Below are 26676 nucleotides of genomic sequence, written 5' to 3' on the forward strand. Positions count from 1 at the left end.
ATATGTTAGGCACGGGCCTTGAAATGTAAACAAAAGGGTAACCAATGAGGAGGCGTGAGACAGCCGAAACGGTTATTAGCGCAATGATGATTGGTGCGGCAGTTAAACCAATGAGCGAGCGCGATGCATCTGAGGCGGCTGTGAGGAAGGCGGTCATTGGCGGTTGCGTACGGCTGGCCATGATGCGTGAACGCAGAAAATTGGCGCCAGATTGTTGAGAGCCGCGTGTTGAGGCGGGTTGCGCGAGGGTGGGCTCGCGGGGTATACCGACATGTGTTGAGAGAAATAGAGTTAAGAAGAGAAAAAGGTTTGTTTACGCTCGGCCAAGGATGAATAAAAGTTAGCACACACTAACATCAGCGGTGGGATATAACTTATTGCCTTTTTTATTGTGTAAAGTGTTGCAAGGCTGCGAATGAAGAAAAATCAAGATGGCGCTGGACCGGAACAAAGGTGAGACGGCGGTGAGTAAAGAAATTGGAAATGCTGTAACGGCGACTGCCGGAGGTCTCGGTGGTTGGAGTGGGTTCGCTGGAGTGCCACCACCCACATGCACTGACGCAGACGATGCCGAGGAATTTCTGCGGAAACTACGTAGGTCCGCGCGCGCTAATGGCTGGAGTGAGCAGAGACAGCTGGATCTTCTTCCGGCACTGCTACTGGACGGGACAAGCTGGGTGGCAGATGAGTTGGAAAATAACCCACCAAAAGACATGCAAGAGGCCACGGAAATGATCAGAAACCTGCTCTGCCCAAAAGAGAAAAGAAAAGTGTTACTACACAGGTTTTATGAAGAAAGAATGAAGGCTGATGACAATCCTCGTTTGTTTGTGCTGAAGCTGCAGCAGTTGTTGCGTGGAGGCATGCCAGAGTTGTCCAAGGAGGCACAAGACAGCTTGCTGTTGGAGCAACTGCCTCGAGTGGTACCAAGTAAGTGGACCATGAAGCTGCTGGATGCTGATGCCAGCTCTGTGGAAGCCGTCATTCGGAAGCTGGAGCGACTGCAGACGATGGAGCAGCTGCAAAAGGAGATGACTGCTCAAGAACGTCAGGAACCACCACTGGTACGAACTGTTGTAACCGAGAGACGGTGCTACAACTGTGGCCAGTTAGGTCACATCAAGAGGTTCTGCCCTCGCACAGTGCAACAAGGATACGACAGGGAGAACAGAGGCTTCACACAGGGAGCTGCACGCACAAGACCACCAGCGAAGTACCAACAACACCGACAAGAAGGACCGCGACCACCAGCCCGACAGACCGGTGAAGCTGGAGGAAGCGATCAGCCTCAGCCACCAACAGGTAGGGCCGAAATAAAATGTTTTCAGTGTGGAGGTGTGGGCCATGTCCGATCAGTGTGTCCAAGTGTGCCCCAACATGATGTGCGCCGGCTTGGCACAGCTCCAACTGGTGAAATGAGGGTTAACATGCTGCTGAATGGGGTGAAAATGGAAGGTGTCCTTGACACGGGGAGTGCCATAAGCCTGCTCAACATGACTTTGGTGGAGGAGCTTGGTTTGACGGTAACCGCGATGCCAGAAGTGAAATGTTTGGCTGCTAATGGATCTGAGGTATCTCTGATGGGTCACGTGGAGGTGGAGATAGAACTGGGCCCAGCCAGAGTTGTTCACCAGCTGTGTGTGTCTACGGGGCTCACGGACCCTCTGCTCATTGGACTGGATCTCCTGAACAAGTTGGATGTGGTCATCCACTGCGGCACAGGTCAACTGCGGGTCGGAGGTGAACCCGTGGAGAGATGTGAGTCTCAAGAAGTTTCAACCAGATGTCCTGTGGTCTGTGCTGCACGGTCTCAGACCTTCATCCGTGTCAGTCGACTGGTACAACCACAGACACAACTGTTCCAGCCATCAGATGTTTCGGGGGTGACGATCGCGCCGGCAGTTCACCTCAAGCACCAAGGAACACCGGTTCGGATCCTGAACATGGGGGATGAAGATGTCACCATTCCAGCAGGCACAGTGCTCGGAGTCCATGAGTCTGTTCATGTTGCTGAGCTGCATCAGGGACAGAAGAGAAAGGAAGAACTGGTGATGCGGAGTCAACCAGAGGGACCACAGCTGCCATCGTTGGATCACCTGAACATGCCAGAAAAGAAGCCGTTCAAGGATCTTCTGGAGGAGTATCAAGATGTATTCTCGAAGTCACCGTCAGGAAGATTGTTTCGATGGCTTGAGCAACTGCAACAGTTTGACCACGCCGTTGAGCACGTGGCGGGTCGCCTGATCCCTCAAGCAGACGCTCTGTCTCGCAAGTTTGAGATGAACAACATGAAGCACGAACTACGACCGACCGCACCAGAATTCGTACCAAGAGGAGTGGGAGTGGTTGACAATGTGACACTGCGGCGCTCTACAGTCGTGGACGAGCAAGAGCCATCCACGGAAGGTGAAAACGACGGAGAGACACCAGAAGCTGAAAACCGTGACGAGAGAGTGGAAGTTGAAAATGATGGAGAGGTAAGGGAAGAAGGAAACGATGAAGAAGCCGGAGAAGGAGGAAACGTCGGCGACAGTCCATGTGACGTCGTAGACATCGAGCACCTTGGCGACCTGGTTACAGAGACACGGACAGATCCTGTACTGTGCCAGCTCACTCGACACCTGAAAAAGCAGTCAGTGAAGACGGACAAGTTGACGCACAGCCAGCAATCAGAACTGGACTTCTACACCGGACTTTCAGGCTTGCAGCTACACAACGGCATAGTTCAGCGGATCTCGGATGGACACCAGAGAGCGCAAGTGATCCTGCCGACAAGCGTCAGACAGAGAGCACTGCGTCTGGCTCACGACGCTCCGATGTCAGGGCATGGTGGCGTGAGACGAACACTCCATCGGCTGACAACAGGCTTTTTCTGGTATAACATACAGCGCGAAGTACGACGCTACTGCGGAAGCTGCACGTCGTGTTTGAAGACGAAGCCGAAGTACACAAGCTGCAAAGAGGGAAGAGGAACAATTTCGGTAGAAGGCGAGCCGTTCCTGCACTGGTCAGCAGATATCCTCGAGCTTCCGGAAAGTGACGCTGGTCACAAGTACGTACTGGTCATGACGGACCTCTTCAGCAAGTGGGTGGAAGTGTTTCCGTTGAAACGACAGACTGCGGAAGAAATCGTGCACTGTGTGATGCAGGTGATCGGCCGCTTCGGGGTAATGAAGACCCTGTTGACCGATCAGGGCCGCAATTTTGAAGGAGCCCTCATAAAAGGAGTCTGTCACCTGCTGGGTGTCAAGAAGCTGAGAACAACTATATACCACCCATGCTGTAACGGACAGGCGGAGCGACTCAATCGGACACTGATGGAACTACTCACCCACTACGTGGCAGAAAACAGGCGCGACTGGGACCTGTGGCTACCTGTGGTAGCATCGGCGTACAACTCGGGATGTCACAGCGCGACGGGATTCTCACCAGGGGAGTTGGTGTACGGGAGACCAATGAGAACTGTTCTGGAAGACGAATTCGACGTGGAGAACATCAAGAACCAATCTCACCGTCAGTTTCTGGGAGAGCTAAAGAAGCGCCTGGAACACACGCATCAGAAAGCACTGGAACTGATCAGACAGAAGCAGAGTCTTCGCACCGACACGAGACCAGCAACGTTTCAGCCAGGAGATGCCGTGTGGTGTCGCAATTTCACAGCCGGAAAAGGAGTGCATGGGAAACTGAGACCGAAGTTTGAAGGACCCTACACAGTGGTGGAGGCACGACCACCAGACTACGTGATAAGGAAAGGTCGGAAACGCAGACTGATACACGGTTGTCACCTGAAGAAGGGGGACAGTACAGCAGGCGAGCGAGAAATGACAGTGCTGGAGATCGAGGAGAGACACGGCACTGGAAGGGACGACTATGCTGAAGCAAACGGACCAGAGGTCGTCAGCGGAGAGACTGAGCTGGCGGCAACGACAGTGACTGGTGGAAGAGAAGAAGGTGTGGCTGAAGATGTTCAGTTGGATGGACTGAATATCGATGATCAGATACCGAAGAGCGCGGTACAGCCGTCACGAGAAACGGATGACGCAGGGCTCAATCCGACGGAGCTGTTGGAACCAGTGGCGAGAGCAGCGCAAGACACGACGGTCGACGGGAAGACGTCAGCGCCAGACGAAACGCCGGACGAGGGAGCCGCTGACAATGTGAAGACCGTCGAGACCAGTTCGACACAGGACGATTCGCTGGAGCCAGATGATCTCGCGAGGACGAGAGATGACCTGAACGAGACGGACATCAGCATGATGACCTCAGCTGATGAGACGGTTCCGGAGGCTGCCGGGACAACGCGAACGAGGTATGGTCGTGAGGTGAGGAAACCATCGCGCTACCTCTAGCAAGAACCGTTAATGAGCTTAGTGCTTGGTTTTGAGTTAGGTATGTTTTAGTGTAAGTTGTGACTGAGGATGCTCGTGTTCCTGTGACGCGGTATTGTGGAATCGCTAGTTGTGCGGTACAGCTTCAATTATTTGATGTTCGCCCTATGTTTCTAGTTTAAGGGGAGGGGGATGTTAGGCACGGGCCTTGAAATGTAAACAAAAGGGTAACCAATGAGGAGGCGTGAGACAGCCGAAACGGTTATTAGCGCAATGATGATTGGTGCGGCAGTTAAACCAATGAGCGAGCGCGATGCATCTGAGGCGGCTGTGAGGAAGGCGGTCATTGGCGGTTGCGTACGGCTGGCCATGATGCGTGAACGCAGAAAATTGGCGCCAGATTGTTGAGAGCCGCGTGTTGAGGCGGGTTGCGCGAGGGTGGGCTCGCGGGGTATACCGACATGTGTTGAGAGAAATAGAGTTAAGAAGAGAAAAAGGTTTGTTTACGCTCGGCCAAGGATGAATAAAAGTTAGCACACACTAACATATAGATAAGGCACATTAAACGTTATGCGCCAGGCGCGGCCATAGCGCGGGACGCGACGCCAGCGCCGCCTATCGGCAACGCCAGAGAACTAAGGTCGGTGAGAGCACGGATTTTGATGGGTGATAGCGCAGTGTGAAAAAATAGGAAAGTTACATGAAAATGTCGCTATACTACGGTATAGTTCACCATCTGAGCGACATATTTATGTATTTTTTATCCATGGCGGATAAAAATTGGACCCGGGATCTGGCCATGGAAGAAAAAAATGTTGGTCAGTGTAAGCACGGATTTTCGTGGAAATGAGCACAGTGTGAGAAAATAGGGAAGTTACATAAAAATGTCGCTATACTACGTTGTAGTTCGCTATCTGAGCAACATATCTATGTATTTGTTATCCATGACGGATAAAAATTGGACCTGGGATCTGGCCATGGAAGAGAAAAATGTTGGTCAGCGTAAGCACGGATTTTCGTGGAAATGAGCACAGTATGAAAAAATAGGGTAGTTACATAAAAATGTCGCTATACTACGCTGTAGATTACCATCTGAGCAACATATTTATGCATTTTTTATCCATAGCGGATAAAAATTGGACCTGGGATCTGGCCATGGAAGAAAAAAATATTGGTCAGTGTATGCACGGATTTTCGTGGAAACTAGCACAGTATGAAAAAATAGGCAGCTTACATAAAAATGTCGCTATACTACGCTGTAGCTCACTAACTGAGCAACACATCTCTGCACTTTTTATCCATAGGAGAGAAAAATTCGACCCGGGATCGGGACATGGAAGAAAAAAATATTTGCACCACCAAATGAAATTAAGATACATCACTCCCGTTATATTTGTATTGAGTCTTTCATGAAACAATTTCGCTATACTACGGCAAACAGCATGACGTCTCGCATATATTGAGACATATTTTGACAATGCAATGTAGGTATAATACAATTTGGAATGTTCATAAACATTTTATCTTCTCCTGCCAAATCCCGGTGCCAATTCTCCCCGAATATTGGTAAAAAATACGTCAGGGTAAACGCATATTACTGAATTTAATTGCATTATATCGCATTTTTCAGTTTATCGTTAAGTCTCCACACAGGGACGTTTTCATCTGAAGTTTGGCCGCCGGAGCCACCGCGAGGCCTAGTTGCACGAGTAGCCGATAGTCGGCGCCACCGTCGCACTCGGCCGCAGCCAGTATACTGCCAAAAATGGAGCTATTATGATATCGCTCGTTGGTAACTAAGTGTGGCGTGCTTCATAAATGATCGCCGCATAGAGAAACAACCGTTTAATGAAGAAAATGACTTATATTTTACTCATAATAACAATCTGAACCCCAATGTCCGCTTCTATATGGAGTTTGGCGCATAACGACATGTTTTGTTTGCGTTCAATCGCTTAAATCACATAGAAAGTAAGATATGGGCGAAGGCTATTTAGTTTGGTAATATTAAAACTATTTCTTATGCCTATTTTAATTTGTTGTATTCTTTTTACCGACAGCCTTACCTAAATAAAACAATTGGCAATAAAAGATACAGAGGAAAGGAAATGCCCACTGCAGTGCTCAAGCCTATCCTCTGCTGACGTGACGCTGCAGTGAGGGCCTCTGATTCCTAGTGTCAGGCTCATTGCTCCCATTGACAACCGTTCTCTTGACTCATGAAAAATAATTCCGATAATCGACACTTAATTGAGCATTCAGACCTTGTCCATATTCTCAGTGTAACACAAACACGGTGTGTTGGGAAACTTCATCGCTAAAGGCACCTCAGTTCGCTCAGCGCTCACATTCCGTTGACAACTTACTGAAAACTGAAGCTTCATAAAAAGACAACAGTCCAGTCCTCAGTATTGTGACAAAACATGACACCATATGGGTAGTTAGGTAGGTACAGCAGCACATGTTATCCCTCTAAGCTGTTGCCGTGTAGCACACATCACTCAAAGAGCCGCTGTGTGTTAGTAAGTGCACTTGGTACACATTATGCAATTACATAGTGTATTCCAGACTTCGCCAAATTAAACAGTAGTACCGTAACGTGCCACGCTGCAGTGTTTCTACTTTTGGTGTTCGGAATTATGTAAATGTTTGAGTTGCAAGTGGCCCTTCTCAGACGGTGAAAGCTGATACATAGTTGCAAACAAATCATCCGCCGGGATAGCGCTACATTTTCATAAGTACACATTGCTCTCCCCCGTTTCAGGAACTAACGCTACCAAGGAATAGAAAGCACTCGTACTGTAACACCATGCGTATCCCAACTGCTAATACTGTACAATCAGGGCCTCTAAATAGACGATCAGGATCTAGCCATCTGCCATTTTCTCTGTGAAACTTCATAAATGTCGTCCAGTCCAACATCAATTATATCAGCATTCATAATCACTTTTCGATGATACACTCGTTGTGACGATCCATCGGTCCTCAAAACAGTTTACATTTTGACCTCAATAGCACCGTCTATTTTTCACTCAGCAACCTGACGAAGTTATAATATCTCACGTTTCCATATACTTCGACAGAGCACACGCCCTCACCGCTAGCTCGGTGTTTCTCTCAGTCGGTGTAGTCTCTCAGTGAGTGATCCGTCCAACCTGGTGGGCTCTGGACCACCACGGCGCTGACGCGGTGGCCCAGACCACCGCCGTACCGACACCGTCGCGCCCAGGAGCCGTGTCCGCCGAGCCACCCGGCCGGAACGGTTCCGGACACCGCCGATTGCCTCACAGGCCGTGATATCGTCCGTAATGATTGCTTCAGAGTAGTCCGTATCGTCCGTGCCGATTGCCTCAGCGGGCTGTGATGTTTAAAATCGGGCCCCATCACCGATTTTATGACAAAGGGTGGATCACGAGCGCTGACAATCATGGCCTCGCCATCTTTCAGTCCGAAGGACATGTGACTGTGACAGTCTCTCGTGGTTTGTTCACCTGTCGCGCGGCACATGTCCCTCACTCTCCAGCCCTTCCCTGATAGACAGACGTGACCTCCCCTGTCGCCCCGGACGCACTCTCGTCAGAGCTCGCGGCCAGAGCAGCATGCAGTTGGCCGCCGGCTTCAGGTCACCGCGACACCCTGGCGGCGGTGGCCGGAACTACTGCGCCGCTCTAGTCGACACCTGAAACAAACAGGGCCGTGTGTGAAAATGGTGCACGGTACATGTACGGTATTCCCGGGTTTGAACGGTTAGTTATCGCACAAAGATAACAGGAGAGGTGAGCCGACCGCGGCGCCTCAGACAGTCAGTCGCCGCGCGGGGGCGAGAGGAGACGACGCTGTGCGGTGAGGCGACCCGCCCCCATCCCCATCATGCCACCTAACCTCGTCTCACATTCCTTTCCTCGCCCTTTACCGTCTGCCCTCGGCACTGCCTCGTGTTTGAGGACGTGAGGACAGGAGCCGCCGCCCGGCACCGGGCAGGCGGCGCCGAGGGCAGGCCTCAAATGGCCAAATGGATGACATGCATCGCTGGGAGGTAAGCACGGGAGTGAGCGCTAAGGCCAGAAGTGCACTATGCGGCGCTCAGTAGCAGCCATCCGTTCATTACTGTATAACGGCGCTGTTTCATTCCGTGGTGTGCAATTTCGTTTATGATGATAAACGTTTATTCACAGGTGGTTAGCGCATAAATGGAGCAACATAGAAGAATTCCGTTTAACTTCATCATTTGCGTTGAGCTGTGACTAAAGCAGAAAGTTAAATGAATGAAAGAAGTGTGAGATTGCTTAGATTTGTGCCACAGTGGCAGGTTCATTCCTCGTGATTGCCGGTAACAGACCGTTTACAAAACGCAATCATGGCTGCGCTTTGTAATTCAGTGTGGCACACTTATAATTGTGCCACAAAACATAACTAATAGTTATGTTTATGATTCGTTGCGTTTCGGGTTTGTGCTAGCCTCTTCAACTAGCGCAGTGGCCAAGCTAAGGTTCGATCGCCAATGATATCAAATCAGCCTCTAATCATATTATGTAGCCAGTTGATCGCAAAGTGACGTCACAAGGCGGGTGGTGACGTCACGGATCCGACCAGAACTACGTCACACCGGATCCGCTGCCGTTCTCAGAAGGGTTGGCTCATACCGGACACTGAGTAACGGGACACTTCTCAATAACCGCAAACGTCATCTTCACTAGACATGTCGCCCACTTTCTCCTGTGTGTTTTATGCATTGACATTGCCCAACCGGTCGACTTCAATAGAAGCGGCTCCTGTTTTCGTTTCGATGGAGCCCCACTATCAGTTGGTGACCATGGCGCTATCAGACTCTGGCCGGGACGACCGTGTGGATGGCCGTGATCGGTTCGCGGCAGTGAACTTTCAAACCGGTGAGTGACATTCGCCGCGACTGAGAAAGCGCCCCGCCGAGAGAAAACCCCGTTTGTTTGCGGTCCATTCGCTCAGCAACCGTTGAGCACAGAGTCACGCCTCAGCAGACACCGGCACCGGTCGGCCGCTTCGTGATTACTTATCAGTGGCTGTATCATCATCCGCTGTCTAGGGGATAAAGGAGAGAGACAAAGAGAGACAAAGCGATAAATGGCATAGCTAGAAAAAAAGAGGAATGTGCTTGGTAAAAAAAGAGTAAATGTTGAGAAAGCGAGAAATGGAGGTAGGACAAGGTAAAACGCAGAGAGACAAAGAAGAACGGCGGACGACAGAGAGAGAGAGAGAGAGAGAGAGAGAGAGAGAGAGAGAGAGAGAGAGAGAGAGAGAGAGAGAGAGAGAGAGAGAGAGAGAGAGAGAGAGAGAGAGAGAGTACCAGCTGATGAATTATGAGTCGTGTTTCATGGTTCACCACGGTACCGTCTCGCCTCTGCCTTGGTGAAGTGCTGCTCTCTCCCTAAGAGGCGGGTCGGGATCACTACTCAAGTACTCAGCCGTCTGCCACGGGTCACGACGCTCCGCTGCCCCCACCCACTCTCCACGCTTCGGTGCTGAAGAGGAGAGAGAGGTAGAGAGACGGGGAGAGAGCGGCGTAGTGGGTCAGCACAAGCCGAAATGGAGACGAGCAACACTGACCGAGGTCCTTTGTCAGACAGGCCGCTTATCAGCTGCATAGCTCAGCTCAACTTTCTGACAGCCTTATCCCCAATAGCGACACAGCTCGCCCCGGTGGACATCAGAGAGACCTCAAGACCTGAGTCCACCGTCAACTGACACCTTGCTGAGCGCTGACACTCGTCAGACATTAATCTGACACTGAATGACGGATTAGATAGGTCAGAGAGCTAACCTGTCTTCGCAGCAGGTGAGCGTGGTATGTATCCGATTCAGAGTCAAATAGCAAGCATCTTTATTATCTAACCAACGCCGTTTCCGGCATCGACTGTGCTGTTAGCCGGACAGTCACGCCCTACCCCAGGCCCCGCTACATTGTCGAGGCCAGCGAGGCCGCCTAGCAGCAACCGGCCGCCCCGCCCGCCCCGCTACCACAAGCAGCCCGCATAGCACTGACCCACCGCCTGGCCCACCAGCGACTCGCTGCACTGACCGTTCCAATTCTAACCCACCGCCCTCCTGGCACGAACGGCACGCCGGGTCAGTTGGGTCAGCGGCTGGCGCACGGACAAACAGCTCAGAGTGGGACAGGCGGCGGCCAGTAGGATGGGCGGCGGCCAGTGCACTGACCGACGTAAGACAATGCAGAACGCTCAACAGCCAGCACCACCCGAGTCAGTGCTTTGTGGGATGACTGAGGTCTGTCTATTGGTTCAGTTCTGTCCACTGAGTCGGGATTATAAAGGCTGGGTCAGTAAGCTTTCTATCAGGCAATTTTATGCCGTGTCTTGTCGGCTGATGAGTTGCTCTAACATCTGATTTAGTGCGCAGTCCTTTGTTTACATTTACGGGTATGTCTGATTCTGCTCTCTGTCGCCTCACAACAATGTCAATGATTTGAAGTCATGAAATTTTGACGGCGCTGTCAGCCTGATGGACGTTCAACGCCCTCCTATTGTCAATTCCCGCTTTGTCCGCCGCTCGACCGACCGGCATACCACACCTGGTACCGCCCCGGGGCGACCCGTGCGCCGCCGCCGCGCCGACGGCCGACCAGCCGTTCCCGAGTAACGGGTCGGCTACAGGCGGCGACAGGAGCCGTCTTTGCAGCCACGTGAACGGAGGGATCCTTGGGCGGTGACTGTTCGGCAGTGGTTAATCTACACCTACTCATCCGGATGAGCAATATAGGTGTGAGCATTGAGAGCACACCTTGCAGTGACTCAACTCTCCCTCCTTAGTTCATACTTCAGCCCTAGCTAACCGACCCCGCCTTCTAGCCCAACCCGACTACATCGTGCCCAGCCGGACAACACTCTCCGCGCACCCCGCCGCGCCGGTCGTCACGCGCGACTGGTCACCGCCCTGCCCCCGGCTGAGATAACGTTACCAGACACGTCCGGCGCTGTCCGGACGACCACGCCCCGAGCAAAAACCATCGATCGACACCGTCATTTTCAGGTATTTACGCATGATACAGGTGTTTCTGGATGCCAATAAGTGGCAAGGTGATCAATCACGAAAATCTGAACCATGAATGTAAATTTTGGCCGGCAGGGATATGAAGGAATGCATCAAAGAAATGCAACCGTGTATGCATCATACATACGTTAATAATATACCTTGGGGACTGTGAAGCTGATATGCGTTTATCTAAAACCATTCAGACAAAAAAAAAATCTCAATCATCAAAACAAATGGCATGCTTACTGCAAGGCGATTGGATGGGATTGTCAGTGGTCTGATAACTAAAGCCACAATTAATGAAATCGTGTCTAACGGCATATTCATTGGTAATATCGACAGCCGTTTCCGATATTTATTGGCTGGGTTCAATAGTTTCCGATGGCCCGTGAGCCAGTTCCAGTCGGCAATTATTTACCGCTGGGTTTGCCCGTTTTCCCGGCGATAAGGACCGCTAGTTCCCGGTGGGTTTGTCCGTGTTGCCACGCCCCGGGCCATGGATGACCGCGGATACGACCAGGGAAAACAGCAGTGGGTGTGGGCTGTGGGCGACTGAGGGTGTGAGCTGTGAATGACCACTGGTGAGGGTTGTGTATAGCCGAGGGTGTCGCCAGTAGGTCGCCCTCGGACAGGGGCCGGGACATTGCCCCACTGACTGGCCACCGCCCCTCTGTTTTGTCGGTGCCGCGCGCGTGACCATTGTACTTACCACCGTGCCACTCTGTGCCACCGTGCCGCTCTGTGCCGCTGTGGTGTGCCGCCCTCTGCCGACAGCCGTAGTGACCGAGATACACACAATAGACACCCCTCCCCCTCCCCGGCCGTCTCATAAGAGATCCCTGTTGGGACGCGCCTTCCCTTCCCCGCTGATGATTCTAATGCGGCGAGAGCCGAAAACTCAAGCCTCCAGTTCCCAACAGATGGCATTGGAAAGACACCTCAGCATGTCTACTCAGCATTTTTAAGTCCGTAACTAAGGAAGGTTTCATCAACTTCATCGAGAAGCGGCGTTCCATCTGTTGAATAGACCAGCAGGCGCGGCCAATCCGGTCGATCCAGCGCCATATGGCAGTTGATCGCTAGCTAAGGTTCGTTAGCCCTCGGTGGCCTATTTCCCGGAGCCGCTGTCAGGTCGCTTGGAGCGTGGCGTGGCTCCACCATCTGTTGTGTTAGCTGACAGCATGCATACTGCTATAGGCACTGTCTGAATATCGGCGTGTGGCTTGACCCAGTCTGTATATCGGTGTATATTAGCAGGCAGCATGCTTATACCGCAGCCTACGTACTGTCTGAATATCGCTGTGTGGCTCGACAAGTCTGGATATTGGTGCAAGGTTTGACCCTTACCGGTATAGCTAGTTATACCGTTTTTTTTTTGTACGGCAGTTGTTTGACCTTGTTCGTTTGACAATTCGATTTGGACTTCATACGCCCCGGCGTGATATTTAGTCAGACACGGTAACAAGACTGGTGTGGAGCCTTTACCGAATAACGGACACCACCTATAGATTTGCTTTGCCAATGAGCAGATTGATAGTAATCGATAGCTATAAGGACTGATATATGCTGAAGCCATGAAATGCTGAATGATGCAGGGCTTAGCACCATGATAGTTTCTGAAATAATGCACACAAGTCCCTTCATACTTACAAATTTATATGTGGCAAGGGATAACAAAAGATTAAATAGTTTCTGCCACAGATAGAACATGTATGACATCGCGTGAGCCTATATAAACACAACTATTTCAGATCCAGACTAAATTTAGACTGCTGATAAGTTATTCAAGGCACTTGTCATGGACTAATTATCAACATGGTGTTCCGTTATAGGCCTGCGATATCCTTCATCGGTTTCTTTCTTCCGGGCAGCAGTAAATGGCTAATCCTTTCCCTGGATGTCACCTTTGTAACGGGATTTAGTATGTAAGCCGATTAGTAGCCACAATGACAAGACTATCATGGGCCTTCCCACTTCACGGGATGATTGCAATTATGATTGGGCAGTGGGAAAGAAGGACATTATTTTACTCTTCCGAAGCCCAGACACATGCTGGACAGTGGATACCCATATGCCAGCATATGTTTCATGGAGTTTTAACAGGTTTGCTTGCTTTGAAAGTTGTGACTTTGTCGCATTATCAAAACATCAGAAGAAGCAGTTAATGCAGCCGTTAATTGAAAATGGTTTCTAGTTCCACGGCCGTCTCTCCGTACTATTTAGTGATAATTTACTTTCGCATGTCAAAATCCCGCTATACAACAGCGCATTTCCAAGATTGCATTGCCCTTGTAGGGAAACAAGGCAATTGTTAAGTCCTTGACAACGTGGATGAATTATGATAATCTGTCCGCGAATCGAGGTAATTTTGAGCAAACGCCGTCACATAAGCGTTAACCGCATGCGTTTAGTTAACATAATCATTGAGTCCCCATGCGGAGCTTTCACATGATTACCCACTTATGTAAAATATGTCTCCGGTTAGACGGAGCCCGAGTTAACCAGGTTCCATGAAGCTGGTTATGTGTTCACGCACACGATGTCGCAATAGCTTAGAGCTGCACGGCTTACCTTCCCACTGCTCAGTAGAGTGGGACGTCTTTGTAATTGGGCAGTAGCAGCCAAGAGGCAAGTAGGTACCGCTTGTCGAGGAAACACGGATCCTCGATATCGATACCTATCGATATCGGATATCGAATTCCACACATTGGTTCATTGGCAGGTGGGACGCTGCTCCGAAGATTGTAAGATTTTTAATCTTGGCATAGCAGTGACGTGGTTTAGCGGGGCGATTCCTGCCCGTCGTAAGACGATTGTACGCGCCCTTCGAGGTGCATGGGACAAACCCAGGCCATCACAAACCGAGTAGGTGAAAGGGTTGAGCCCAGGCCATCACAAACCGAGTAGATGAACGAGGTGACCCCAGCCCGTTACGATCCGTATGGGTGAGCGGGTGACCTCGGTCGGGGCGGCGTCACCGTAACGCACCGCCGGCCTTGGTCATCCCTGGCCGGCTGATGGGTGACGAAGTCGGGCACGGTTCCGGTCCCGCGGACGCGGCTGCGGTGAGCCGGCCGCTGCGGCTCCAGTGAGCCAGCCGCTTTGGCTCCCAGCCGTCCCGAGCAGCTCCCACGGCTAATCTGGCCGCTGAGTGGCACCACAGACTCACAGGGTCGGAGCCGAGTCCGACCGGCCGCCGGGGACGGCCCCGCTGTCGGTGTCCCTTTCAATGGCACTTCAGAGCGGCTTTAAAGTGGAGTGACCCTGAGACTGTTTGAACTGGAATTCCACCGGAGTGGCCCTGACGGACCGCTAAATCACAGAAGTTCTGTCAAAGAAACCGTTCAAGGAAGAAATAGACCACCCGCTAAAACGAGGCAATGCTGACATTGACGAGCCATAATACATTCACTGGGAACCTGTGTGGCACCTGGGGCATTTCCTGGACTGGTGCTTTTGGCACAAATGTGGTGCTTTGTTATCTGTATCAATAAGGACAAGAGCAGAGAATCAATTGTTTCCATGTGTTGAAAAATGTATTTAATACGTCAATAATTTTATAGCGTAAAAATATTCAAGTCAAACTATATAATATAGGTATGTATGTACATACATCCTTGACGTTGCTGATAATATGATTTGAATAGACTGAAGGTATATACTAGTGATGTCAATTACAGAAAATCGGAATGCCGATACCAAACCAAATACCAACCAAAACCATCAGGAAATACCGAAACCGAACCAACTTGAGAAGATGAGGAAAATACCAACTTTTTACCGATTTTTCAACCTTGTAATACATTAGCAAGGGTTCATAATACCAACAAAATACCAAAAACAATCGGATTTAAATACCAAATACCAACTTGGTATCGGTTTGGTATCGGTATACCAAAAAGTTGGTATCTGATTGACATCACTAGTATATACGTATTACATAAGGCATTCATCCCTTTGGCCGTTCTGGTCCTAGTTTAGTTACCTACTCTCTCCGGGTTGTTCAATGAATGCATGACTCCACAGGTGTATGTACGACCCACTCTCTCTGATAGTACTGACCTGCTGTCCGTCTACTGACGATGCGCAGCTGCCGTGTCGGGAGCCGACCCGGTGTCCCGGCTGGCAGACAGCGGCCTCCGCCGGAGCGTGGAGGCCGCAGAAGAGCAGCCGACCGGCGGCGTGCACCTCCTCTCTGTCCAGTGCGCGCTCGCAGCTGGCGCAGCGCAGGCACGCCACGTGGTAGACCGAGTCGGCGGTGGGCCGCACGCCGTCCTGCGGGTACACCGTGTCCTCGCAGCGCACACAGAGCGGGTACCAGCCGTCAGAGTCGGTGCCGAGCGCGGCCAGCGCAGTGGCGGCGGCGCGGCGCGAGCCGGAGGGCTTCCCCGCTGCCCGGTACCGTCCCCGTCGGTCCACCGTCCATGCGTCGATCGAGACGCCCGCGCGTGAGTCGGTGTCCGGAGCTGGAGGCTCCTCCGAGCGGTTGTCGGGCTCCTCAAACTTTGATCCGAGGTCGTCCCAACTGGCCGGGTAGCCCCGCACCGTGCCGCCCAGCACGGTGTACAGGTCTGCCTTGCGGAGTCCACTCATGTCTCCGCTCTCGAGAAGAGCCTGTTTGAAGGCGAGGAACGAGTCGGGCAGCGCCGAGCGAGCCTGTAGTTTTTCCAGTCGGCGCACGTTGTGTACCGTCAGAGCGGAGGGCACTTCCACTTCGGGAGGCGGACAATCGCCCTGGCTGCTGCCTCCCTCGCTGCTGGCTCTCTCAACTTCCTCTCCGAAGTAGAAGTGTTTGTCGACTGTGGTAGCTGCTGAAACTTTGCGAGTCGCTGTCGGACTCTCTGGGATAGCAGGCTCTTCCTCTTGTTCTTCCTCAGAGGAAACAAAGTCAGCCGGCGAGACGCGCTCGCTGACTACAATGAGGAACTCCTGGCTGCACTCCCGCTGCTCTTTAGCGGGAATGTAGCAGTAGCCCGACTCTTCAGAGATGACCGTAAATGATTCACCGGAATCCTCCTCAGTTGCAGCGGCGGCGCACGCCTCCGAGTCTCCTCCGTCACTGGCGCCGCACCTCTCGCCCGCCCGCTCCGCGCGCGACTCGCTCTGTTCCGAGACGGCGACCCGCTCCGAGCCGCCGTCTGTGACGTCATCGGACCGCTGCGGCTCCCGGGCGCGGTCACGGGCCGCTGCCTTAGCGCAGCTCTCTCTGTTCGAGCGCGGTGTCGCCTCGCTTTCTGACCCTTCCAGGCCAGAGTCGTGTGCGTCGCTGCTCGTCGCCCAGTCGCCGGCGAATGCCGCCGGTGCGCTGATGACGTAGCTGGGCTCAGCGAACAGCTGATTCTGGTATTGTTCTGCCAGTGACAGCCGGTAGTGGAGGCCGGTCGGAGGAGGCGGCACCGACTCGACACCGCTCCGCTCGCTATAGCTCGACGCTGCCGACGAGGGAGCCGGACTGGCGTCGGCGTCGGCCTCGATATCGGAAGTTGAGGTGCAGGTGGCGGCGTCACTGGTCGACGAGCTGCGCCGGGGCAGGGGCGCTGCTTTCGGAGAGGGCAGATACCGCACTACCTTGGCCTCTTGCCGCAGGTGGCGGTCGCGGTGGTGAACCAGCTGAGTGCGGCGTCGTGTGCGCTGCGGTCGCCGCGGCAGATCCGGTGACCCGCTGCCGTCGACCTTTAGCGTGACCCGACCGCTGGCGAAGGTCACCAGAGAGGCGTCCCCCGACTCCGAGCGGGGGCTGGGAGCGCGGGCAGGGGTCGGTCCCACGCCGGCAGGCAGACTTTCTGGCCCTCCGCTGATGCGAACTATTGTCACGTTCGACATCTGAAACATAAAAGGAGATACGGGATGAGAATGTAGCATAACTATGAGAATGTGTCATAACTAGACCTTTCACTACATAGTCTGTAGAGAGAAATGGGCTATTTGAATGGAATGCCGATTGTTGGCATGTTGATTGGCTCTCTGGAAGCTGCCTGATTAACTAATGATATGTTACATAGTTTTAGGGGCTTATCTGTTTCAACAATCAGCATTTTGAATCATTCACGACGCTTCATTAATTTAGACGAATGAAATCGTAAGCGCACAAAGTCGAGCTCCTATAAATTTTTGAGATTTTCTTCTATCACTTCAACCTAAAACCTAGGTTTTGAAACTGAAGATACATCTTAGTATTTCGTCACAGCAATGTAAATGCATCATTTTACCATAATTGGTGCGGCATTTCGGAATTCGTGAGTCGGACATTCTCCTTGATGCCGGCCCGTTCCCACGATATTCGCTATTCCACGCTGATGACGTTCAGGAAATGAGATATAGCAGACCGACGATTGTCTATTGTTCAAGTCGAGTCGAACGGAAACGATCGCACGGAATAGTGTGAAACAGCCTCTACACGGACAAAATTAGGTAAATAGGATCTCTGTTTCAGAGTCGCTGCTTTCCTGGATAACTTACTACCAGCTCCATACAATAGTAGGAGTCTATCACAGCTGAAGACACAAGCACGGTACTATAACGACGTCCTCTGATGGCATTGTTCCGCAGAGTTTAGCTCCTCAAGATACCCAGACGGCCATACCGGAATGCTGTTATCAAGGTGGACTAGAAATATGTGAATTTTGATTTAGAAAGACCAGATATTTCGATTGAAGGGTTCATAGATAGCATGTATCATTCATGTAGCTGTAGATAACAGATTTATGTTATCTATGAAGGGTTATAAGTAAGGTCACAGAGACTCGTAATGCTATAGGATGCTTGCTGGTTGTTTTAATATTATAAATGTAGATCCAGCCAGCTTGGGCATACCTAATTAAATGCTATGCGAGGCGCCATTGGAAATGTTTACCGAGCACTATCCTTGTTTGTTTTGTTGGGTTAGGCCATTTCGGTGTGACGAGCCCATTTCAGGGCCGGAAGGATGGGGGAGACATTGGTCTGGGCCGGCATCCTAGTGAGCCACCGGGGCTTGGCCCGTCCGAATTGACAGGCCGAGCAGCCCCCGAAGCACTCACTGTAACCAGCTACGGGTGTGCTCCCTTAGGAGCTGCGGTGCGCTCCAAAGGGAGTCACCCACATGGGATAAAGACAAGTTGCCCGTCCACCCCGGAGCAGGGGAAAGAGGCGCAGAGGAGAATGATTTATCTGTCCTAAGGATGGAGGAGAGGTAACGGAGGACAATTCTTGACAATGCATTAAATAAGATGCGTAGCTAGCAACGGCCGTTCAGCAATCCCCAACACGCTATGCGTGTCTCTTTCTTTAATGAAGTAGATCATATGCCCCTTTACCCTCTCCCTGACCTCAAGACGTCATCAGCCCGCCCGACCTGCGGCAACTAGAGGTGGCGCACCACTAGGTGGCGCACCACTAGGTGGCGCTCGCTGTTGGCTTGAGCGGAACAGAACCAGAGACAGAGGCTGGTGGTCTCTGCCACCTACCGGTCAGGTCTGGAAGCAGCAAGTACGAAATCAGGTCACCTAGCGGCGAGTCTCCGAACCAGTGGCGGCACAGATGTCTCTATCAACAACCACTGGAGTCGGATACCTTCATGGCTACATACTTGTGAAATTTGGATCTGATAGGGGCCATTGGGATTTGAAGGGCCTGTGGCGATCTAAGAGGGCCACATGCTTCCATCGTTAATCACTCAATACACACATTGATCTATCCGTGGGCCCTCTGGGTCGAAGGACTCGAAACTGGTCGAGAAAAGGCATTGGACAAAATAACTGTTAAACATTCGATTGTTAGGGGTGGCAGGGGAAAGGATTTATTTATAACCGACAGGTTCGTCTGAGCTAGTCTGGCTATTGACACCTGTAAGTTCGTTCTTTAATGATTTATCTATAACTCGGATGCTGCCAATATGCACTAGCTCCAAGAACACCTGCGAGCCGAAGGCTTCGTAGGGGCCAACCACTAAGATGAATTAATTCAAGTGACTACGTTACGAGTATGTTTAGTTATATTCATATTGAACGCCATTTATCGGCCTTTGCAGTATTTTTATGGCTGAAACAGACTCTTTCCGCATTCAGGAAATCGCTTGTGAGAGACTATTCAAATACATTATAATTCTTCCCGCATCAATCGCATGCGGGAGGTGCGTGCGATTGTCGATTGATGCGAGCGTGCTTTCAAGTATTTGAATAGGCTCTCGCATGCGGTTTGCTGACTGCGGAAAGAGTCTGCTTCAGGCTTTAGGCTCTCTTTCTGCATGAATTGTCTTGCAAGGAGTGTCTTTATCTAAGATATAAGGACACGATTTCTAATATCAGCCTCTCTTTGCGCTTTGCAGCTATGCATGAATTGCTTGCAAGGAGTGTCTTTATCCAAAATATAAGGACACGATTTCTAATATATAGATATCAATTTTTCGATGGACGTTCTGCCTGGACGAGCATTTCGAGTAACCATTATGTATACATACCATGTTCGCTGTTTTAGCAGTTTCGCCATACGGGGTGTCGCTGTTATGGATGAGTCGCTGTTTTATTTTACCGTGTGACTATGTAGACTTTCTGTGTCTCCTTATGACACGTCAGCACCGCCACCGGGCGACGACAGAAGCCGTGTTTGTGTGATGGAATCATCACCGTCTTAGCATTGCCCCTTTCACATCTTTCCAGTGTCAAACAGACTAGTTGATCTCAGCCCAGATTTCAGTCATCTTTTCTCCTCGCTGCGATCCCTTCTCTTGATAAAGTCATTCAAACCCTCAAAGAAAAAGTAAACTCTTTAGAAAACAAATAAATGGTGGCACATGTCATGCGTCAATCACTTGTTTAAATCTGGGATCTTTCTGATCCTGTTTTTATTCCATATACCTACATCTCCCTCAACTGGTGCTTCAATTCAAAGTGCTGCTACCGTGACGTGGATATAAAGAATGAAGTTGATCGAAGAGGCTTTGTTATACCTATATTTTACATTATTGAACTGCGTATAGAGTTTAATCAATTTACACCGTATTCATGTGCGCTTCACTGCAAAAATGAAGAAATATATTTAAAAAAAAAAACTCGTCTAGACAAAGATATTACAGTTCAACAATATTCGACCATGTTTGCCATTCCGTGTGCTTCTTTTCTTGTACCAATTTGCAAGTACAAACAGCTAACAATGGCTCGCAGATTAGGCAAGAGGACCTCTCACATCTCGCGCATCGCGGACACCACAATTGGAGGCCCACCTTGTCCAGCCGCGTCGGAATCCCGCATCTCCGAACACAATACACCTGAACGCAATGCTACCAACACACAGCGTGCCCTGAGTGACGACCGAGTCGAATCCATCCGTCTCATGACGCAACCGCCGCCCGTCCGACTTTCGTAACGCGCGCCGGACGTCGTCGTCACAGCGCCACGCTCGTCGACATCGTCGCTGGCGACAGGCGCCGCCACGCGAACCAGACCGTGCGAAACGCGGTCACTGTTTAGTGTTTGCAATGCACTGCGATGGGTGGGGGATGGACGGGGCGAGTTGTGTGATTGGCAATGTGGAGTTGCTGGAGCAATGCATGCAACTTTGCACTTTGCACAGTGTCATGAGCTTGCTCTGTTAAGGCATGAGAGCACGCACCATGCTTTCTTGCGTGCGAATGAATGCAGTGATCTGAGGCGCTAAAGGTCTAGGAGATCGCTTCAGAGCAGCCTGAAACCGACCGGTAAAAACACGTTCGTCGGTCCCCATTATTGGCCGTCTGAGGTGAAATACGGCGTCTATGGGGCGGCGGCCCTGGTGCCGGCGCGGCGCCGTGGCCCGCCCCTAGGGTAAGGATCACAGGCACCGGACGCCTGATAAAGGGACCGGGGGAGGCTGATTGCCGGTCTGTGGAGGAACGAGACTTCGGTCTACTGTTCACTGGCATTACGCAGCCGCCAGCACAGAGTTGAAGGCATACCGAGCGGCAAAAAGCGCCGACGGTATGACCGGAGCTGTTAGAGCGGTGACGCGGAGGCACGCACACAAAACCAAAGGGTGACGACAGACAATCCAGAGGGTAGTATTGCAGTATTGGACATTTGATAAGGTGTGTTCATGTGCAGTTCCTCACCCGATTTTGATGTAGTTCCATATAAAGCCTCCCTACATCTACATCTGTAGACGTAGATGCAGAAAGACACAGACGTAGATTCCTACACCTGCCGCTTCATTCACACTCGTTTCAGTTACGACCCTCCAGAAAATCTTAGCAAACCTCCAGGCACTCCAAACTCCAGAGTCCAGGAACAATCCTCTCGTCTCCCTTTCAACGCGGAAGGAAGTGCCGCGGTGTGCAGGTGCCGAGGAGCGCCTCCGGCCGTGACAGACGGTCGGGGTTCCGAAGTCGGGGCGCGGAAGTCTGACGAAAGTCGACGCGTCTTGCGGCGGGCGCATTCTGACCTGGCGCCTGTCCTAATGAGGCACTTTCACACCATGGCTACCGACGCAGAGTTATGCAGTCGGCAATGGGGAGGCTGCGCCGACTGCTAGACATTCATGTGGGAAGAACAGGAAATAAAATCCAGAGATAGAGAGATAAAGATAATGAGAAAGTGTCGCTGATAAGAAAAATGTAGCTAATGCTGGGAAACGGTGACTAAGAAAAGGACCAGACACCGTCAAAAATAGAAAGAGAATGTGATCATACCAGAAAAGGGAAATTATGCCTGAGACAGGAGATGACCCCGGGATAAGGAAACATCTATCTAAAGCTCGATATCAGACGATTTCAGAGGCTGGGTGCCGTACCAATGCGAGGGAAAGTGATGAGATGGTAGAGATAGGAAGGGAGAAATGGAATGATGGAGAGGGGGAGGTAGGAATTAGATAGTACAGATAACTGCTAATACGGTTCATGGCCACGGCTGTTGTTTGGCTCAAGGTTCGGTTAGAACGAGCAATCAAAATAGAACACGGACTAAGATACGCCACAATAGGAAGTCCAGCGAAGGGACGCACATCACAGATGGGGTTATGCTCATGCAGTTGTCCATGGTGAGGTCACGAGAGGAGCCCGTACTACAAGCAGCGTTCGTGAAAAGCGAGTCGATCTCTCCTCTCTCACAGCCCATGACCCGGCCGAATTCTCACAGCTCCCACATCGCCCGCATCCTGTGACGTAACCCCACTGTGAACGCTCGTGCCCGGTTTTTGTCCTGTCACTATTAGTGCCGATCCACTGCGGCACGGTGTGTCGTCCCGCCGGCTTTCGCGCTACTAATGGCGGCGGGCGGAGGCTCTCCCACGCAGCTGGGAGCGGCCAGAGGGGCCACGTGCCACCTACTCCGGATACACTGGGAACGGGCGCCGCTAAACAGCCCGCACCCAGTCGTAAACCGACACCAAGTGAATGCTCCATATGTGACGCGTCGAAGATGCGCCAGAGGTGAGCCTTGTCCCCAATACACGGCAATTGGGTTTACGAGAAGAGCAGCAGAGGTTAATTAGTTGGGTGAGAAAAGTTTGCATGAATGCCTATTTACACTTGTTAACAGTGCTCTGATGATTTTTTTATTGACAAACTGATTTTTGCGATGAGATTAAAATACACATTCTAACGCGCACTTATAGACATTTTAATTAAAAAATTACGTAATCTGGTTACTGGTTAGGTACTACGTCCGACCAGGGTAATATGCGCGCATAAGCACTACAATTCATTGTCAAGTTAATTCGAATTTGGTCAGACTCGACTCGATTGAAGGTGCGAGAGTCTGTGACAGTATTTTCTTATTGGATGCACTGAAGTTCGCTGAAGTTCGCGTATTGAAAACCAATCGATGACTTCTGTTGCTACCACTCTCCTTTGTATCGAATGGTTACAGTGCACCACTAAACGTAGGTAAGTGACAATGAGCGCCGGCCGTTTGTAAACTGCCTTTGTAGCTGGTCAACAAGCCAATGTAAAATGGGCAATGAGACATAAGTTGCAGTGAACAGGTTGTGTGACAGTTACCAGCACTGCGATATCTTCAATCTCTTTTCAGAAATTTGAATTAAATTGAGGCTTCTACGACAAAAAAAAAAGAAAATAAAGAAAATGTAAGGAGATCAATGATCACAAACATGGCTATGTTTGATATCAAAATCCGTCCAAAGCCCTTTACTTTTACTGACAGCGTGCGGTAGTTAGGGTGAATAGGTCAAAAACGCCCCCCTTGGCCCTTAAGCGCGAAACCTTCTGACACTCAACCCAACACAGATTACTCAAACCTTTGGGCACCATCATGTAGCTCATTCTTTTTACTACGCTTTGAGACCAAGAAAAGACACCTGCGTGTGGTATTTAACTCCCAAAAAGGTTTTCGCATACCCTTACAAAAGGGTGTTTTGCCCCATACCCTGGGTAATACGCCATGTGCAAAGCGCCCCCACCCCATCCATCAACAGAACAATATGAACATGGCAGAACTTGACGTCATTCTGACGTCATTTGTGGTCAACCTATCATAGCCTTTGGAATAAAATTTTGTTGCAGTGTGTAAAATGGATGCCCGGAGGAGTCCTGAAAGTTTGGTGACGATATCTGCAGTCGTTTAGGATATATCAGCAAAAAAGGACAGGGAGAGGCCTTTTCGGCCCCGACCTACAGGGCGCTACCCTGCACTCTCACCACCGTGCAAAACGCCCCCTTTCAGAAAACTGGGGGCGTCTTGCCCCATGCATCGAGTAGGCGTCTTTCCCCATCCACTCCATTTCCGGTAAAAAAAATGACAAAAAGCCCGCCACTAACGCCGCAGCATAATAAATTCAACAGAATGACAATAAAACGCAGTTTTGAGTGATGTGCACAATAGCAAGTTTTGTGATATAAAGAGGGCATCAAAATATTAGGAATCTTCTGTAAAAACAACAAAAACAACACCCAAAACCAACATCAGCACCTACCCACGCTGCTCCTCAAGACGCAGAACCGGAAATAGAGACCTACGTAAACAAGCAGCTGACTGTTCTGAAAGACAGGATAAAACACCTATCCGTCGATAAGCAATACGATTTTTAGGGGAGGCGTTTAAACCAGGGGTGCGTTTTCCCCACAGTTACCCTAATCTACATATGACCATTGACTAGTGCTGACGAATATAACCCATGCCTCTCGGGCACAGCAGGGCTCAGTTGTCAGGCACTGCCATGGTAACGCACCTGACGCACCTCACATTACCCAACGGCCGGACCACTTTCATCCTCCTCCAGCCCATCGAGTCCACTTAGAATCACGCATAAAACACGGCCCTGAATGCCGCCTGATTCCCGGCCGTGTACCTATTAGTGTAACGACGCTAGTCCGGCCGGAGGCAACAACTCGGAGCCGGACTTGGTAAAAGTACCGCCACCTGGCACATTACAGCAGATCGCCCGGCCGTAATGTCATGTTTTCTCCGCGCCGCGCCGGGCGCCAGAGCAGCAGAATGAAGACCGATCACGCCGCGCCGTGACTAGAAGCTGCGCAGGGAATGGTGCAGACAAAGCGCGCCTCGTGCTCTGAACTTTCGGCGGGCGGGAGAAGCATCGCTGGAGAAGCGATGCAATCAGCTGTTTTAGTAAGTGCAAAAATAATCACGGATCACGTTACACTCATTTACCCGCTAATTAGTGTGACGTCCATCATGTGCTAGTGACGTCATAAGATTCCACACATCAGTGGCATCCTCTATCAAGCAGCTCAGTTCCCATTGTCACTCCAGCGGTGGTGTGTGACACCGGACCCGCCCCGCCACGCCACACAGCCCGGTAGGGTCGCCGAAACCGGCGTCCGCCCGTCAACTATGCAGTTATTGAGACAACTGACGCGTGGTCTGCTCCGCCCCGACAGGGCATCGACCTCGCCTAAAGAATCGACAGGCTGTCGCGAAAGGCAGGAGTGCGCTGTTCCATTGGATGATCCTTGCTATCGTCTGTCATTGGGCTATCTTCACGCTGATGAATCGTGTGCGTTTTAAATTTGCAAATGTCAATTGTTATGCTGATTGTGAGAACTATCATCGATCTAAAAGAATGCACAACGGTTACTCTTTTTATTCACGGAAACCGTATAAGCCGTTAGGTAATTGATAATGTTTTTATAGATAAACAGTGAAGTTGTTTGGTAACGATGCTATGAAGAATAGGAAAACGTTTCTGCTTATCTATAAAATTGCTTCTGCCTATACTTTGTTAGGTTTTACGTCTCTGGAGCTGTTTTTGCTTATATGTAGTTCTTCTAAAACATTGGTACGCCATTTTTAACTAATCAAAATATAGTGATATAGTGATACTCTCTAGTGATACCTTTTTGTTTTTGATTTATAAACATATGTTGGCAGTTTTTTCATTAATTATACGAAGAGCTTCAGAGACATACCTAAGCGTTTCAATGCTTCGAAGGAAAACAATTACTTGATCCAAGCCAATTTCTTCAACTTAGGGCTGACCTCGGGTCACGGTCAGGTCAGCGCACCCAGGTCGCGAAGTTGGTCAAAAGACTTCATATCACATATCATTCGATTCGGCAGGTCTTCCTGAGTCCATTGGTGGCTTTCCCGACTCTCTAGCTCAATTAGATCGGGAGTTATCGACGACAAACTGATATGACCCCACTGACGTCATGAATGACATCACACAAGGTCAACATTGCAAAAGTGACGCATGGAACCTTGCAAGGAGTGCATGAAATCACGATTCTGTTTGCTTGAGATAGTTTGCATGTCTTAACCCGCGCCCGGCTGGGGTCCTGGATTTCCACGCCCTGCCGGGGGGGTTGAACACCCCCCCCTTGTAACTCGGTTCCTGGGCTACGTAGCGATACGCAGAAGGCGGTGTTCGAAAGAGCGTCAAAAATAATGACAAAATCACTTCGGTCAACTTTTTGCACACCTTATATGATAGATATTCGTGATTGGAACGCTCGTTTTATATAAATTCTCGATATTTCTAAAAGCGGGAAGTGAGTGGTAAGGCTGTAATAATTATTTTCCAATAAAGTTATTTTGGCATCAAGAGCATGCGTATCACTGAAGCTTACTCTGTTTTCATTGTAAATATTTGATATGATGCTCAAGCATTCGGTATTTAAAAAGCGTAGCGTAATGCTCATGAGTCACACCTCAATTTAGCTATATTATCACAATAAAATATACTCTATAGCAATATACAATATACTCCAGATGTGCGATGGATAAGAGACACAAGTGGAACCTTTTTAATTGTGAAATTACGAGCGATAAATGCAATATGTATGTAGCAAGGTCTTTCCATATACTCCTACATCAAGCTCAGCAGTGCGGCTATGACTGTTGTGTCTACATTTAATTCCCGTGATACTGGCATATCTCATTTCTAGATGTGACGTAAC

At 50.4% G+C, this 26676-nt stretch overlaps 1 protein-coding gene across 1 annotated transcript in view; it reads right to left on the reverse strand.

Moving 5' to 3' along the window:
* Positions 1-5594: 5594 nt before the first annotated feature.
* Positions 5595-26676, reverse strand: part of LOC122379799 — a 33345-nt gene continuing 12263 nt past the window's right edge. The window contains exons 2-3 of the mRNA XM_043362288.1: positions 15417-17177; positions 5595-8007 (exon numbers count right to left, since the gene is read on the reverse strand). Coding sequence (XP_043218223.1) covers positions 7984-8007; positions 15417-17177 — 1785 coding nt within the window. The 3' untranslated portion in view covers positions 5595-7983. The remainder of the gene's footprint in view (positions 8008-15416; positions 17178-26676) is intronic.

Source organism: Amphibalanus amphitrite, unplaced genomic scaffold (assembly GCF_019059575.1).
Source record: "Amphibalanus amphitrite isolate SeventyFive unplaced genomic scaffold, NRLGWU_Aamphi_draft 000084F_arrow, whole genome shotgun sequence".
NCBI classification, from domain to species: Eukaryota; Metazoa; Arthropoda; class Thecostraca; order Balanomorpha; family Balanidae; genus Amphibalanus; species Amphibalanus amphitrite.